Below are 16,936 nucleotides of genomic sequence, written 5' to 3' on the forward strand. Positions count from 1 at the left end.
TAAGTGACCCGTGCACTCTACAGGACCTGGGAGCAGGAATCAGAAAACGTTAGAACTGTTTAGACATAGACACGAAATATTTAAACACCCGTGGCGTTCAGCTAAACCACGGCTTCAAGGTAAACGAAGCATTAAACTCTTCTCGAAAGAAGGAAAACCTCAGCTCCTACCTGAACAAACATGCAAAACAGAAAATAAGCCCAAAGCAGGCAGAAAAAGGGAAGGAAAAACAAAGCTGAACGAAATTTATTTATTGCCTTAAAAAAACAAAGTTCCTTAAAGGGTAGCTTTTAAATTTACCTTTGAAAAAAATCAAGAAAAACGATAAACCGCCCGCCAGGACGGCCAAGAATAACGAGAAAAGACACAAACTGTCACCGTCAGGAGCGAAGGAAGGTACCGCTGGGACCCGCTGGGCGCCACAGAAGAGACCCACGGAAGACAACCCACGCGGACTCGGCGACTCGGGCGGAGGGACCATACGCCACCGCGGCCGGCCCGAGACGCAGCTCGTGGACCGAGGACCCACGGCCGCCGAGGAAAGGACCCGACACCGCCCGATGGAAACTTTCACCGAGGCCGCCCCCAGGCCCACACGGCTCCCCTGGAAAGCCCGAGGACCGGGTGAGGAGGCGCCCCAGGACCGGGCGCCCCTCCCGACTCTGACGGGCGGGCTGCCAGGCCTGACGCCAAGACCAGGCCGGGGAAGCAGGTGGCCGGCCTCCTCTCGGAAGGAGGCTCACGAGCCCTCAGCGAAACAGGCGGGCTGAGCTCAGCGAGACGCCGAAACCCAAGAAGCCCTGGGGCCTCGAGAGCACAGGGGAGGGGGGGCCGGGGCTCACCTTCTTCAGCAGGAGGCAGACGTGGTGGCCCTGGATGGAGCGGCTGTACATGGAGGCGCAGGAGTCCACTCTCTCCACCACTGTAACAGAGGGCGCAGGCTGAGGCCCGGGCCGGCCCGCGGGGGGCGGGGGGCAGAGGGCCGACCGCGCACGCGTAAAGCCGCCCCATCTGCCGGCCACGTCGGAGGCCTTACCGGAAAAATGATGATGAAAACAGATCTTTGCTAGAAGGTTCTGGAAGGACATACTAATGCCGTCGACTTTGATTGAGCTCATGCTCAGGTCCCCAGACTCCAGCAACTTGGCAAAGGCGTCACTGTGAGAAGAACACAGGACAGGAAGGCTGACGACCGGTGGGCCCCCAGCCCCAGGCGTGACACCTTCCTTCGTGTGCCTGCGGCTCGAGGTCTCTGACGGTCCTGTACGATGTCACGGGGTAACCCGCGTCCCCCAAATTCCTATGTTGACTCCCGACCCCTGGAGCTCAGGATGTGACTGTATTTGGAAACAGGGTCCTAAACCAGTAAGACCAACGTCCTTCTAAACAGAGGAGATCAGGACGCAGACACGCAGAGGAACGACCGCGTGAGGACACGGGGAGAAGACGGCACCTGCACGCCAACAAGCGTGGCACGAAAAGCGTCTAGCCCTGCCGACCCTCCATCGCGGCCTCTGGCCTCTGGCACCAGGAGAGAACCCGTCTGCCGCCTGGGCCACGAGGCCCGTGTATCTGCCACGTGGCCCGGGCTGGCGGACGCTCGCCAGAGCCGACCTTCTGCGCCAACGGCAGACCGGGCCCTCCTGCCTTAGGCCAGGGGTGTCTGCCAGCTAACTGCGCGACGAGCGGAAGCGGGAGGGAGGTGGGCACCACGCACCTGTAGCAGGGCGTCGTGACCAAGTACGAGGTACAGCTGAAGTGGAGCTTGAAGTCCAGCTTCTCGTGGGTCGACCCTTCATCGTTCTGTGGGAGCGGGGGCACCGGGTGAGGGGGGCGCAGGGGGCCGCGGAGCGGGGACGCGGCCGTGGGCTCTGGGCCCCGCCTCCAGCCCCGTTACCTTGGCAATGAAGGACAGGGTCCCCTTGAGCTTCTGGGCCATGACGATACTCTGAATGGTGAATACAAACTGGGCCTCGTTGGAGATGCCTGGAAGAGGACAAGGGGACAAGGAGTGGGTCCCGAGAGCGGCACGGGGCGCTGCCCAGCTGGGGTCCGGCACTGCCCCCGCCCGGAGCCTGTCGTCAGCGTTGCCCGCCCCGGTCGGGAAGCAGGTGACAGGAGGAAAGGGGGCTCCTGGGACTAAGAGGACCTGGGTCGGCGGGAGCCCCGACGCCCTGCCTGACGGCCCACGCACCTGGGGGCAACTGGAAAGGCACGGGGACGCCGTCGTGGACGGAGGAGCCCTCTGGCCGGGCCAGCCTGGTGTTGAGCGAGTCCAGCACGTTGAACTCCATGCCCTTCAGGAAGCTGCTGCTCTGGTTCTCCAGGACGATGGACACGGTGACCTGGCTGTCCTTCTGCAGGCTGCCCTGGATGTCGTAGGTCTGCAGGGCAAGGCCGGCCTCAGCCTCCGGGGCCCGCACGAGGGGCCCGGGAGTGCCGGCAACCCCGCCGTGCAAACGTACAACGTGTCCGAGAGGGGAAAGTGCTCGAACCCTCACGCGAGGGAAACCGCTCCGGTCCCATCCGTGGTCCCGGCCGCTCCCGCCCTTTCTCTGAGAGCCGCTGGCCATCACGTCGGCCCTCGGGGCCCCCACGGCCAGCCGGCCCTGCGGGCCCACGTGGCGGCAAGCGCCCACGTGCGCCTCTCTCCCTAGAAAGGCTCGCTCACTACCCCCGAGCCCTACCGCGTCCCTCTTCACGCCCCGAGAAAGGAGCCCAAGGCCGCCCCAGCCCCCCTGCGATGCCCACGGCACTCACCATCTTGATGTAGGAGTTCTCGGCCAGGAGGCAGTAGCTGGACATGGGCTAGGAAGAGAGGAAAACGCTCAGCTTCGGCCAGCGAGAACCCGAGGGCGGCGGCGGCTCACGGGCCGGGCCCGTCGCCAGCTGCCAAGCGCTCCGGTGGGAACGTCGGGACCGACGAGAAGCGGGGTCCGGGGAGCCCCCGGGGGTCCCGGGCAGCGCACGCCTGCACCTCGGGGACGTCCCGCCACACGAGAGCGCCACCCCCCCGAATCCCACAGCCCCGGGGTCACCCGCCCGCGCCCACCGAGGCCCCACTGCCCGCCGGCCCGCAGACGCGGCTCCTAGACTCGGCCCGGGTCTGTCCCTGCGTCGAGGCCTCGGCGGGCCGTGGGGGCGCCTCCGGCCCGCGGGGGGCGAGTGAAGTACCCCTCACCGGGAGAGGCTCGTCAGCGAGCGCGCCGTTCTCCACGGGCTCTGCCGCCTCTTCACCTGGAGGCTGCTTCTTCTTGGGTTTCTTCTTGTCCTTGGGTCTCTCCTCCTTCTCCTTCTTGTGCTTCTTCTTCTTATGCTTCGAAGCCTTCTGGAGCAGAGAGACCAGGCTCAACCCTCAGCGCTCTCTGGCCGCTGCTGCCCAGCGAGGCACGACCCGCACCGAGGCCACTCGGCAGCCCGCGGACGCGTCGCGACGACACGACGTCTCCGAGACGCAGGGCTAGCGAGCCGAGGGAAGGAGCACGCGCGGCAGAGTGCACAGACCAGCAAGCCCCGGGTCCACGGGGAGCAGGCGAGGACCTAGCGGCTCACCGCCGACGGGTGAAAACGCACAGGGAGACCAGCCAGAACCCACACGTGGACACGTGGCCCGGCAGCTCCTCAGCGCAGGCACAAGAACACACGTCCACGCCCAAACCCGCACACACACCCTCGCGGGAACACGACTCACGACAACCAAGAGGTGAAAACTTCAGTGGGTGAACGGACACGCACGTGTCCACCGCACACGCGCACGTCCCTCGGCCGCAAGCAGAAACGAGGCGTCCGCACCCACTGCCCGAGGACGGACCCCGAACACACGACACTCAGGGAGGGGACCAGACACGAGGGGCCACGCGGGGTGTGAGTCTGCGCGTGTGAAATGTCCAGAACAGGTTCATCCGGGGACAGGAAGGGGGCTCGTGGGGGCCGGGGAGGGGGTGGGGGGTGACCGCGGGTGGGGACGTGGTTTCTTTTGGGGAGAGGGAATGTTCTGGAATTAGGCACCGGTGATGGTAACACAACACGGTGAACGCCCCTGAACCACAGACTGTGAAAAGGTGCGACTTCCCATGGGTGAGTTACTACCGAATAAGACGTAAAAACGAGAAGCCGCCACCAGGACCCCCATGACCCCCGTTCGCGGGATTCGGGAACGACCCTCTCCTGCACAGCCACGCGGCCACTCCACGAGGGCAGCCAAGGCACGCGCCCTCACCTTTTCGGGGTCTCGCTCATTGTCTCCGTCCTCATCGTCGCCTCGCTCCTCTCTCCTGGGCTCCTCGCCCCCTCCCTCAGGGGCAGCGGTGACGGCGTTCGCTCCAGGGTCTCCCTGCAGGAAGCCGGGCAGCAGCGCTCGAGGAGCCAACTGGCACCCGGGACAGGGTGTCCTCTGCGCCCCCAGCCCCGCATCCCGGCCCGGCCTCCCTCAGCACACGGGGCATCCGGTCGGCACCGAAGCGCACGGCCGCCAGAGGGGAGAGGCGGCCCGGCCCGGCCGAGGGGCTGCAGGCTGGGACGGGGGCCGTTCCTACAGCCACCGGCTGGGCCGGCCCCAACCTCGCCGGTCTGTGCGCCCACGCAACCTTGGGGCGGACAGCCCGGATGTGCACCCGTGTGTCCAGTGGAGGACCGGGTGGGGCCGGCACAGGCCACCAGGCTCTTACCGGGGCCGGGGCCGGGGCCGCGGCGGGCAGCGGGGTGGTGGACAGCCAAAAATCGAAGTCCTCGCCCTGGAACCACAGGAAGACGCGCCTTCGGTGAAGCAGCAACGCAGGCTCCAGAGGAGCACGGGCGGCGCCGCCCTGACCGGACGCGGCCGCTCCGGCTCCACGGGGACCCGCGCGTGGGGAGACCGGGCGGCACCTCCCGCCCTACCGGCGCCACGGCGGGCAGCCCCGGACGGCCGCCCACCGGCACGACCCCCAGGCCTGCCCCGCCGTGGCCACGCGGGCCGGCGTGGGGCGATGTGGCGTTCAGCGTGGGGGGCTGCGGGGTCCCTGCACCCGGCTGCCTGCGCCCACCTCCTTCTCCTCCTTTCTCTTCTCCTTCTTCTCTCGCTCTTTCTCTCTGTGCTTCTTCTCTTTCTTCCTGGGCTTTTTGATCTTCTTCTCCACGACAAGGACGTCCTCCTTTTCGGGGGACTTGGTAGTCTCGGCGTTTCTGTGTTTCTGGACGGGCAGCCTCTCGCTGTCGGCCAGGGGCCTGGGGGCAGGCGGGTGCATCACAGCGAGCACTTGACGGGGACACAGGAAACAGGACGGCCCGGCTCCGCCCCCGTGCTTACCTGTCCAGGTCGACGTCCAGGGCCCTGTAAGGGTCGTTGGGGTCTTTGTCGTCCTCGTCGCTGGGGAGAGCGTTCTGAGGGGAGAGAGAAAGCGCATCCAGTCCGTCCGGCCCGAGCCCCCCGGGGTCTGTGAAGCCCCCGCCCCCCCACGGGCACTCCGTAGGCAAGAGGTCGGGATGCCAGGGGCCCCCCGAGAACGCCAGTGACGGGAAGGCCCGCCCGAGCGTGGCCCCGGGAGCGGCGGTGGTGCCCGCGGGACACCTGCCCGTGGAGGGAACCTGCTCCCCGCCCGTCGTGGCCCCAGCGGGCCGACCTCAGGCATCTCCTCGGTGACGATGTCCACCCGCTGCGCCGGGGCGATGTCCTCGTCGCTCTCTGTGTGCAGCGAGCTGTGGCGCCGCGGCTTGCCCCTCTTGTCCTTGTCCTTCTTCTTCCTCCGCCTCCTGTCCTTCTCCAGCCTCTGCCGGTGCTCCCTCTCCTCCTGCAGCTTCACGTACTGGTCCGACACGGGCATCCCTGCAGGCGTGCGCCCCACGGTGCTCAGCGCCGCCCTGGCCCCGAGAGCCACGTGCGGGAGGGTGGCCCCTGGGGGCTCAGCAGGGCGAGCGGCCCACGGCCCACCGTGGTCTGCGCTAAAAGGGGGCGAGGGAGCTCACAGGGGCTGCCACCGTGGCTGCCCGGGAGCAGGCAGAGGCTTTCCGAGTGCGGACGTGCGGGTGCGTGGCGGCGGGGGTGGGGGTGGCGGTGGGGGCGGCGGTGGGGGCGCGGCAGGGTCCAGGGAGAAACGAGGCGGCGCCAGCATGGAGAGGCTGGGGCCCTTGGCGTGTACCCCCCACTCACCCTCCAATCTGGAACCTACTCCAGCCAAGGATGCAGGAGGGGGCAGGTCCGGGGCTGGTAAGGCTGGCCCTTGGCAGCATCCGGGACCCAGACTCGGGCCCCCACCCCCTCGCTCATGGGTTCCCGGGGCTCACACCGCCTGTGCAAATACTTGCCTGGCACTTTCAGGGGCACCGAGAGGTCTATCTGCACCACGGGGATATGTTCCACTCCGGGCATGTCCTGGTACCGCTGGAGAAGCAAGCAGTGAGCGTTACCGGGCAGGACGCACGGACAGACGGAGACTCCTGAGGTGGGGCCACGGCCCAGGAGGACACACGCACGCAGCCGGCGGTGTGCGGGACCGCTGCAAATGCGACGGGGCACCCTGGGGAGCACAGCCCCCTAAGACTGGGGAACGGTCCGTCAGCACCAACAGGCACAGGGCCGAGGCACAGCTTTCTGTCTGCGTCACCTACTTCGAGTCAGAAAAGTAATGCAGCCCAAACCCCCTGCGAGCGCTAAAATCAAAGTCAGACATCACAGGAGCTGGTGAGGGTGCACGCCAGGTGTGGGCCACCTCGGCCCCTCAGAAAGTTGAGCGGAGCCACGAGGTGACCTGGCAATCCCCAGAGGAGGGCAATGGAGCACCCATATGGAGCCGTGTCGACCGGGGGGAGCCCAGCGGGGGGAGGACACGGAGGAAGGCAGCAGGCACCACCTGGATTAAGATCTAGAACATTCTAGTCATGTGGAATACCCCACATCCACACCCGCTCCCGGGTCTTGGTGTTCAGACCCACCTGGCAGTTGGGCCACGTGGACCTACCGTGACAACCAAACACTGGCCTGGAGCTGGGGGCCCCTGGTGTCCTCCCGAGAGCGGATGGGGGCGCTGTGGGGCTCAGGGGTAGGGGAGTGTCTCTCAAGGACGACTTGGGGCCAGCCTCACCTTTTGGGGAGAGGGGGAACTTTTGATGTAGAAAGGGTTGTTAGCCTGTTCCTGCTTCCGGGCTTCTCGACGCTGCAGGGACAGGATTCGAAGTGCAAGTCAGTGAATGCTCGTGGAACAGACCCTCCCTTCCAGGCGCGGACTGCGTCCATGTTCCAGGCCCCAGGTGGGCCCGGAATGCCCCAGTACTTTACTGGTGGCCCCTGACCAATAGGGAGACCGCAGCAGGAACAAGTGGGGGGACAGCAAGAGCTCAGAAATGACCCCGGGATGTGGAGATGGCCTTCTGTTTCAAGGATGTGAGCTCAGAGAGGTTGGGTGAGCTGTCTGAGGTCGCTCAGTCACGAAGAAGAGCTGAGCTGGGAGTCAGATCACACTGCCTGAAGGCTCAGCCTGCAGATGGGCAGGAGGAGAGCAGGACAGGCCACGAGGGGACCCCTTGTTTCAGGACAATAAGGCATGGTGTGGTGGGGAGCTGAGGGGATGCAGTATCTCTGGACTTTTCTGAGCTGTCTGAATGCTGCATGTTGTTATAAAACCTTCCACCGGAGGGGCGCCTGCAGGGCTCAGTGCGTTGAGCATCTGACTTTGGCTCAGCTCACAATCTCACAATTCATGAGTTCGAGCCCCGTGTCAGGCTCTGTGCTGACAGCTCAGAGCCTGGAACCTGTTTCAGATTCTGTGTCTCTCTTTCTGCCCCTCCCCTACTCACGCTGTCCCGGTCTCTCTCTCCCAAGTAAATTGTAAACATTAAGAAAAAACATTTTTTTTTTTTAACGTTTATTTATTTTTGAGACAGAGAGAGAGAGAGACAGAGCATGAACGGGGGAGGGGCAGAGAGCGAGGGAGACACAGAATCGGAAGCAGGCGCCAGGCTCTGAGACGTCAGCCCAGAGCCCGACGCGGGGCTCGAACTCACGGACCGCGAGATCGTGACCTGAGCCGAAGTCGGACGCTTAACTGACTGAGCCACCCAGGCGCCCCAAGAAAAAACATTTTTTAAAGTAAAATAAAATCTTCCAAGGGCGCGGCCAGGGTGGCTCAGTCGGTTAAGCGTCCGACTTTGGCTCAGCTCATGATATCACGGTCCGGGAGTTCGAGCCCTACGTTGGGCTCTGTGCTGACAGCTCAGAGCCTGGAGCTGCTTCAGAGTCTGTGCCTCCCTTTCCCTCTGCCCTCTCCCGCTTGTGCACATGAGCACATGCACTCTCTCTCTCTCTCTCTCTCTACCCCCAAGATAACCATTAAAAAAATTTTCTTAAAATAAAAGACAATAAAACCCTCCACCCGGAAAGCACGAGTGAAACCCCCTGCCTGCCAAACCAGGCCCTATGACTCTCTCTGAGGAGCTCAGGCCTTAAGAGAAACCGCTTCTCATTTGCACAAAACCCAACCCAGACCTCCCAGGTTGGCTCAGTGCTCCCCTGAGGGGACTGGGACAAAGCTCAGATCGGACAGGACAGGAACATGCTCAGCCACCTGGGGGCTCAGGGTCCAGGGTCTGCCCTGAGCGAGGCCGTCCGCCCCGGAGGCCCCAGTGGGAACGAAGCCCGGCCTCCCCGCACCCGGTGCTCACCCGGGCCAGCTCCTCCTCCTCTGCCTCCGGCTGCCGCTGCTTGGCATGGCGCTGCTCCTCGTCGTGGAAGATGGCCTTGGGCTTCTCGTCCTCAGACTCGCTGTCCGAGGGCGGCTCGTTGATCCAAGCGTCCAGGTCCAGGCTATAAGATGCAGGGGGGTCACGAGGCAGCTCCAGCCCGAGTGCCAGCCTCGCACGCTCATGGGGCAGATGAGACGGGGACACCCCTGTCCTCTCGGAGACGAGGACGCAAAAGCTAGGCCGCCGCTTGAGATCATGGCTGCCCAGTGAGAGTCTAGGGGCCCCTCGTGACCCTCCTCGTGTTCTGGGGACCCCGTGCCGGCTCGTCATACCCGGTATCTGTAGGCAAGGGCTGCCCCGTCTACTTCCGGGGGGCGGCAGCTGGGACAGGGACACCAGTCAAGACCCCACTGTGGTTCTTTCACTGCTCTTCCTGCCATCCTGGCCCAAGTCCTCTGACGGGCCGCGCAGCTCACCCTTCAGGAACTGGAACCTTCTTCTGCGCCTTGGGAGCCACTGGGTTCAGCTCTCCAGCAAAGAGGGCACTCACTTCTTCTGCTACCGGCACGTCCTTGGCCTGAAGCTTCTGGATGTGCTTGACCAGCTGCAAGACGCAGGACGCCTGAGGAGACCACAGGGGAGTCACAGTTTGGTCACGGAGGACTGGCCCTATAGGCCACTTAGCACCCTAACGCATTGCCCAGCCCAGGAGAGTGGCTGTCTCTCGTCTGACCCTACTGAGAACGTCTAGAAGGCACCGAGAGCAGCACAAGAAGTGTGATCTCAAGGCTGGTGAGTTCAAGCCCCACATCGGGCTATCTGCTGTCGACATGGAGCCTGCTTTACATCCTCTGTCCCCTCTCTCTCTGCGCCCCTCTGCTGTGCGCATGCGCTCTCTCAAAACAAATAAACGTTAAGAAAACATACGCGCGTGTACGTATGTACCAAAGGCACCGAGAGAAGCCACGGGCCACACAGAAGCACCCGGGGAGGAAGATAGCAGCCCTGGCCGCCGGGTCAGTCTGCAGGAGACAGAGACTGAAACGGGCCCCCAAACGAGACGGAGTCACAAGCAGAGACGGCACTGTCCTCCGAGACCCAGACAAGCCGAAACCGCAACTTCCAGGAGGCACCGGGCGCCGCCGTGCTGCCCGTCCTCTGCGGACCCCGACCCGGGACTCGGCTCGAGTGTGGCTCCCAGCCTGACGCAGGGCTCCAGGCCGGGGCACTGAACGCTTCTGTGAGGTCTGGATAACAGAGCCGTCCGCTGCCCCCGGGGCACCAGAAACGGCCCCCCCCCCCCCCGAGCTCCCTCCCACCCGCCTGCTGTAGGCAGCACGTGCCAGACCAGTGTCCCCGCAGCAAGCGGCCCGGTCCCCGGCCACCCGCCACCCCACCCGGGAACCTGCTGCCAACCGGCTTGATTCCGATACTTCCCCTGCAGGCCGGCACCTCCCCCTCGTTCTCTCTCTCACGACCTGCCCCCTTCTCGCTGCACTCCACCTGCGGAGGACCAACCGGCGCCTCCCCCGCCGGGGGGGGGGGGGGGGGGGGCCCGGAACCCGCCCACATCCCCGGGGCCGGGAGGGAGCCCCGGAAAGCAGATTTCTCCCAAGATGCCCTCTGGGAAAGGCGAAGCCGGCCACAAACGAGAGACACAGGCTCTTCCGGAGGCAGACCCCAGAGGAACGCTCACCCGCTCCTGGACCTCCAGGTCCGCGCTCTGCACAAACTGGGGCAGCCGCTCCACCATGAGCTGGGTGACGTCCTGGGCCGCCTCCGGCTCCGCCGCCTGCTCCTTCTGCTGCAGGATGGACGCGTAGAGCTTGACCACGTTCTGCACGTACACGGCCTGGATGTGGCCGGGTAGGGTAGTGACTTTAGGCCGCAGCATGGCCTCGAGGGTCTGCTGGGGCTCCTGCAGGTGCCTGCGGACAAGAAGGGCCCGATGAGCAGGCCGCCCCGCCACAGGGGTCACGTGGGCGCTCCCCCATCCCCAGGCACCAGGCCAGATGGACAGGACTCTAGGGAAGAAGCCACAGCAACGACGGGACGATGACGGAGTAGCGGCACAAAAAAAAAAAAAAAAAAGAAAAAAAAAAAAAAACGAAAAGAAAACAAAACCAGCTCGACAGCATCGTTGTAGCGACAGAACCTCCGCGGCTGCGACGGGCAGGGAGGAGAGGACACTGGGGAGAAACCCCGTCACCCCGGGCCACGCCGCGACCGGCTCCTCGCTGGGGCTCGTGGTCGGAAATGTGCACTTGACGCCGCGCCGTCCCCAGAGACGGCGGCCCAGGAAGGGGGCCCGGGGCAGCCGCCACGCCTCTCCCTGGGGAGCGCACTCACTCGGAGAACTCCCCGCAGATCCAGGCGGCCGCGTAGAGCACCTCGCAGATGCCGTTGCGCTGGGTGCTGCTGGCCACCAGGTGGGCGCTGTCGAGCAGCGCGGACATCTGCGACACGGCGAACTTGCGGATGGCCTTCACGCGGATGGCCACGTCCAGCATCTGCGCGGCGATGAGGTGGCCGTGGCGGGTGCCTTCCAGCCGGGTCAGCTCCACCAGGACGCTGATGTACCTGCGGGAGGGAGCCCTTGAGGAGCGCGCCCCGTGCCGGCGCCCGCCCCCCGGGGCTGTGGGGCACGGACCACTGGAAGTTGGTGATGTGCTGATAGTTGCACTGGCTGCAGATGTCGATGATCTTGGTGAGCAGCTCGTCGCGGTAGGTCGTGCCCTCGGCCTTGTCCACGTGGCTCATCAGCTTCTTGACGATCTCCACCAGGTTCTTCTTGGACACCTGGGGGGAGGGGAGGAGCCGGTGAGGGAGGAGCCCGGGGACGCGTGCGGGGGAGCGGGGAGCACAGGCCGGGGCGGGGCACACACCATTCCGTACAGGAGGTCGAGGGCCCGCAGGCGGATGGACTCGTCCTTGTCGTCCAGACACTGCAGGACGAGGTCCTTGTGGGCCTGCACGGACTTGGGGTGCGTCCTGAGGATCTTGGACATGGCCAGCAGGCCCAGGTACTTCACTGCGGAGACGGCGAGACCCCGTTAGCCCGGACGCGCCTTCACAGCCCTCGGGGCCTGTGCGGAGACAGCGACGACGTGGACGCCGCCAGGACGGGCCGCACGCCGGCCCCCGGGTGTCCTCAACAGTGGGCGCTGCAGGCCAGGTGACCTCCCGCACGCGGGGCGCCACTGTCTCCCCCTGAGCGACCCACACACGGGGTCGCCGAAGCAGGGCAGTGAAGCGCGGGCCTCCACGGGCCAGGTCCCAACAGAGCCCGTTTCTGTAAAAGCCTCGCGTGAGCACGTGGCCCGTGGTCACGACGGTGGGGGCGACGGGGCCCTGTCTGGCCCTTCGCGGGACAGGTCCGGCAGCCCCTGCCGCAAACAGATCTGGACTGAAAACGTGGGGCCAGTGCTCCCGGGCCCTCAGAAGCCCCTGACGCTCCGGTCCGGGCTCCGGGGCGCGTGACAGGCCAGGAGCCCTGATGGAGCACGTCTATAGAACACGCAGGCGCACGAGCAAGGCCAACGGGGGAGCTGGCCCCCCTGGACGGTCCCGGGGAGGCCTCACCCTGCAGCTCTCCTCTGACCCCCCGACTGCGTCTCCCCAGCAGCCCCCTTAGCTCCACGCTGGAACTGGGGCTCGGGGACCTCGCCCGGGTCGCACCTCCCCGGGCGCGTGGGCACACGACCCACGGTCTCAAGCTCCGCCAGCTGAACGCGGGAGGGGCCGTCACCACTGAGTCATACACTGAGACGGTGGTGCACGAGGGCAGCGGGCAGGGGCTGCGGCCAAGCGGAGAAAGACTGGCTTCTTTAAAACGCTGCCGAAGCCCGCGGCACCCCGTGCACACTAGGGGGCACAGCGGAAGAGCCCCAGCGCCTGTGCTCGTGCGGGATCGAGAGCCCCAGCGCCACACAGGCTCCGGGTGCGGGTACAGAGAGGAACTCACAGTTCTGGTCGGAGTCTTCTATCAATATCCTCAATTTCTGGACACAGAGCTGCAGAGGAGAAGGCGACAGTGGTCACGCCTCTGAGACAACAGTGAATCCTGCGACCCCAGGCCTGCCGCGCGCCCTGGTCCGGCTCACAGGTTCCTGGGACCAGGAGGGGCAGGGGGACACCCGGCCCTGCTCCCCGCGGCAGGAGGGCGGCCTGTGGGCTCCGACAGGGACATAGTTTGGGGACCGCCCACGTACACACTCCAGGGGCACGAACGTGTGTTCCCCTTGCTCCCTTGTCAACTCCATAGACGCGCGCCGCACAGGGCCTGGCGCAGGGCACGACGCGTCGTGATAGGGGGGTGGGGGGGCGTACCTGGATGCTGGCGCTGTGGTTCGGCATGCCGGAGGACAGGGAGATGAGCACTGAAACAGAAAACCTTGTCTCAGGGACTCGCCAGTCCTCGCCTCACGTCCTCTGGGGGCGTCGGTCGGGGCGCCACACAGCACAGGCACGCCTGGCACTCTCCCAGGACAGGCCGGCTTGAGACCGCGTTTGGAACCTGACTCCGGGGCTCCCGCCGCCCTCGCCCGCAGGGGGCTCGTGTCCCGGAGCTGTCCGTGCAGACACAAGGTTTGTGCCGAGGACCTGCTCCCCTCCTGGGGTCTGGGGTCTCCGCCCGAGCCCGGCAGAGGCGCCTGCTGACCGACCCCCGGTGAGAACCTGAGCGCTGGGTCTCTGTGGCCAAGAACACAGAGAGAGAGCCCCGAGGCAGGCACCCCCGTCCAGGGCAATTTCCAGAGCCTGCTCCACCCCCACCTGAGACCCACGACCCTGCAACGTGCCAGGCCCGCCTTGGCCTACTCCTCCCAGATCTCCTGCCCGTCACCAAGGATAGCTCTGATCCTGCCACACCTCGGTTTCCCCCATCGACCCCTCCAGACACAGAGAAACCTCTCCACGTTCTGCGTTTGCTGCCTCTGGGTGCCAGCCTGCCCCAATGCCCACCCACCCGCCCTCCCTTTCCACTAGTGTCACTGAGCCTCTGAACACCCATGGCCCACGAAGTTCCAATCACAAAGTGTGGACCCCGGGCCAGCCTCCTGTGATGTATTTCAGGCTGTCCACGGGGCTGTGAGGAGGGACCAGAAGGCTGCCTTCCCAAAAGCTTGGGCCAGATAATCAGGCAGAGAGCAGGTGAACCCATGGGCCACTACATCCAGGAACAAGTGACCCAGACGGCAAACTAGGACACGGCCAGCCGGCCTGGGGCAACGACTCTGGCTCCGCCAAACACAGCAGGTGGAGGGGCAGACGCACCCCCCCAGCACTCTGTGTGGCCCACAGCCGGACTCAAACCAGGGAAGCGCCTTCCGATCCCGCCCTGTGAAACCTTCCCGCGGTAGGTTCTGTGCTCGAGGGTTCACGGGGGACGGCACGGGGCCGGAGCCTCGCTCTAGAATACTCAGGAAGGAGAGTCTTGCTGGCAGGGGAGGTGCGTGGCCGAGGGCGGCAGGACGCGGCACTGGAGGCCGGAGGCGGGCAGGGGCCCTGGGCGCATGTGTCCCACGGCCGGTTGTGGCCCCCGGGGGTCCCGATGGGGGAGGGCGGGCCCCTCACCTGCGATGACGGTGTTCACGCACTCGTACAGGAGAGACATGGCGGATGTGCTGGCGGAGGAAGAGCAGAGGGTGAGGACCGGGAGGCCCGAGGCGGAGGCAGGCCTGGTGGCCCCGCACGCTCCCGTCGCCTGGGTCCGCGGCAGTCCCCGGGGGACACTACCCTCCCTTTCTAACCGCCGGCGGTGACCTCTGATGTCCCCAGAACCCGTTTTGTGATGTCCGTGAGGGAATGCCACCTGCCCTAAATGTCTCTCCGGACCTGGGACGGCCCCCTGCCCCGCCTCAGGGGCCCACACACAGGTGGGCACAGCACAGACGTCCGTGGCCCCAGTGCTACCCCTGGGGGCATCCAGTACGGCCCAGGGTGACACCCAAGGGCAGGCACCAGGTGCGTCTACTCCACTCTGACATCCTCCGAGGTGACGCTCTTGATCCCGAGTCACCTAAACCTGACAGCATGGCCGCCACCTGTCCCAGAGAACAGGGGCCAGCAGCCCGTCCACACCATAGTCACGAGACTCATGGCTCCCCGTTAATCCCCTCTGAAGACCACAGAGCCGCACCACATGCAAAGATGCCTGTCGTTTAAAACCAAAGATGCTCTGAGCCCAAGGCCTCACGCAGGGCACGTGGCGCTAGGTCTGATGTGGCCACGAAACCCCCGTTCCTCCCACCGCCCATCCTCCCAGGTCCCCTGGAGAGCAGATCTCTGGTGCCATCCGCCACTCAGCGTCCGTGCTTCAAGCGCAGGTACCCAGAGTGGAGTGGGAGCTCTTGCAACGTTCCGGAACTGGCCAGAGACCCAGCCAGACGGCCAGGGCCTACTGGTAAGCTAGGGGTCTTCCTTCCTTTTGTTTTCACTGGTGCTGTTTCCAAAAACGGATTCACAGCTCCCAGTGTCCCGGGAGGGCCGGCATGAGCCTCGGTGGCACAGCTCATGGTCCAGAGCCAAGTCCCATGGCGTGTGTTTGCTTCTTGCCACCAGGACTCTCCCCGGGTCCCCCCGAGGGCCCAGAGGGGGCACGGGGCTGCGTGCGGCAGACGAGGTCACGTGGGGGTCGAGGGCTCACCTGTGGATCAGGTTGGTGAGAGGCTCGATCAGCTTCTTGCCCAACCTTGGCTCCAAGGGGGTCAGAGCACCAAACTAGGGACGACAGAAGCCGGGGGGGATCACTCGTGGCAGGAACAGAACCGTGCGGACTCCGACCCGCACCCACACGCCCAGGGGACTCCTAGGACACGCCGGGGCCGTTTTGCGTGGGAGGAAGGGAAGGTCAGGAGGGATACTTGCCAGTTTGATAATCTTGATGAGGACCCAGTTGTTGGTTGAGGAGGTCATCAGCTTGAAGAACAGGGGGGCAAGGGAAAGGTAGTTTTTGGGGTTACGCCTGGCCAGTTCACAGATGACATTGACTGCGGCCGACTGGACCCCTGTGAAATAAGGGGGTGTCCCATCAGCAAGGGAGTCCCTCTGCAGCAGTTAAGAGTCTCAACGACACGGGGAGGTACAGCCTTCTCGAGGAGGGGCGTCCTCCTCAGGCTGGTCCCCCCAAGTGCAGGGAGCCCTGCTCTGTGCCTGGCACACTGCCCATCACCTGTGGGCCGGGTTGAAGTACCAGTCACGTCAGGGCTAGGCTCCCAGCGGCCAAAGCCAAGGCAACAGACACGGCCCGTCGCCTGAGTCTGTGGGCTGCTCCCCTGCAGGTCCCAAGGAACTCCAGGCTCAGGACACCCACCACGCCTGCCGCCTCGCTCCTACTTTCCTAACAAAACTTTCCACGGCCTGTGATTCTCCTGAAGACAAGGCAGGCTCTCCCGAGAGACAAGCTGGGACCTGCCTTGTGTCACAGAAGCCACCTGACACTGCTCAGCCTGGGGAGTCCTCAACGAAGGAAGGATTTGTAGAGGACAAGTAGGCACGAGCCCCGTGGCGGGGACTGGGGCCAAGACACCGGCATCAAGTCATGAGCGCTAAGGTGTGACCAGACAGCGGGCACTCCCCAGTGTGGGGACGGCGGGGGTCTGCTGAGAGGCTGGAAAAAGGGCAGCCCAGCGGCAAGGGGACACGGACACCCAGCACCCAGAGCTCGGCGCCTAAACCCCACACCTGGCCCACAAACGGGGCCAGGCTCCTCGGAGAAACGGCGGGTTCCAGGCCAGAGCGCGGGAAGCAGGTGCCAGAAGGGAAGGAGGCGCTGTCTGGAGAGATCCCAGGACGCGAGACCGGGACCCAGTGCCCCTTCAACGCTTTCCCTGCAGCATCCTGCACCAGGGGCTCACAGATGCCACGGAGCCCCGCGCCCCCAGCCACCCCCCTGGCCAATCGACAAACCGGGATCGGGGTCCTCCAGCTTCTCCTTCAGGCGGGGGAACGCGGGGCGTAGGGACTCGGGGTACTTCAGGAACACCTTGTACATGATCAGGACAGCCTTCTTCCGAATGTACGGCTTGGTGTGCGACATCTGCAGGGATAGAGGTCCGGTCAGCCTCCCCGCCACACCGCTACTCTCCCGGCGCCGGCCCTGCTCACCTCCCCCGCTGCCCCTGTCGCCCTCCCCGCAGCCACCCAGCTCACCTGTCCTGCTCACCTGTCCTGCATCTGCCCGAGTCTCCCCTCCATCACCCGAAGGAAAGCCCTCTCTCCAGCTCATCTGGTTTCTGGCCTCCAAACCAGGCCTGCTCACCTGCTCCACTGCCCCCAGCCC

General features: G+C 65.1%; 1 protein-coding gene across 3 annotated transcripts in view; it reads right to left on the minus strand.

Moving 5' to 3' along the window:
* The window catches only part of AP3D1 (adaptor related protein complex 3 subunit delta 1), a 37,337-nt gene that overhangs the window by 3,289 nt on the left and 17,112 nt on the right, over positions 1-16,936 (minus strand). Inside the window, exons 6-31 of one of the 3 annotated variants that reach the window (XM_042927858.1) lie at positions 16,564-16,693; positions 15,523-15,662; positions 15,302-15,375; positions 14,230-14,279; positions 12,985-13,034; positions 12,620-12,668; positions 11,541-11,686; positions 11,306-11,454; positions 11,005-11,235; positions 10,352-10,583; positions 9,132-9,277; positions 8,635-8,776; positions 7,059-7,130; positions 6,283-6,358; positions 5,601-5,803; positions 5,288-5,361; positions 5,025-5,205; positions 4,668-4,733; positions 4,220-4,333; positions 3,182-3,328; positions 2,761-2,808; positions 2,195-2,384; positions 1,898-1,986; positions 1,718-1,803; positions 1,037-1,158; positions 843-922 (exon numbers count right to left, since the gene is read on the minus strand). In XM_042927858.1, coding sequence (XP_042783792.1) covers positions 843-922; positions 1,037-1,158; positions 1,718-1,803; positions 1,898-1,986; positions 2,195-2,384; positions 2,761-2,808; positions 3,182-3,328; positions 4,220-4,333; positions 4,668-4,733; positions 5,025-5,205; positions 5,288-5,361; positions 5,601-5,803; positions 6,283-6,358; positions 7,059-7,130; positions 8,635-8,776; positions 9,132-9,277; positions 10,352-10,583; positions 11,005-11,235; positions 11,306-11,454; positions 11,541-11,686; positions 12,620-12,668; positions 12,985-13,034; positions 14,230-14,279; positions 15,302-15,375; positions 15,523-15,662; positions 16,564-16,693 — 3,087 coding nt within the window. Of the gene's footprint in view, positions 1-842; positions 923-1,036; positions 1,159-1,717; positions 1,804-1,897; positions 1,987-2,194; positions 2,385-2,760; positions 2,809-3,181; positions 3,329-4,219; positions 4,334-4,667; positions 4,734-5,024; positions 5,206-5,287; positions 5,362-5,600; positions 5,804-6,282; positions 6,359-7,058; positions 7,131-8,634; positions 8,777-9,131; positions 9,278-10,351; positions 10,584-11,004; positions 11,236-11,305; positions 11,455-11,540; positions 11,687-12,619; positions 12,669-12,984; positions 13,035-14,229; positions 14,280-15,301; positions 15,376-15,522; positions 15,663-16,563; positions 16,694-16,936 lie in introns of those variants that run through there. The other 2 variants (XM_042927856.1, XM_042927857.1) reach the window with 2 other exon arrangements.

Source organism: Panthera leo, chromosome A2 (assembly GCF_018350215.1).
Source record: "Panthera leo isolate Ple1 chromosome A2, P.leo_Ple1_pat1.1, whole genome shotgun sequence".
Classification (NCBI taxonomy): domain Eukaryota; kingdom Metazoa; phylum Chordata; class Mammalia; order Carnivora; family Felidae; genus Panthera; species Panthera leo.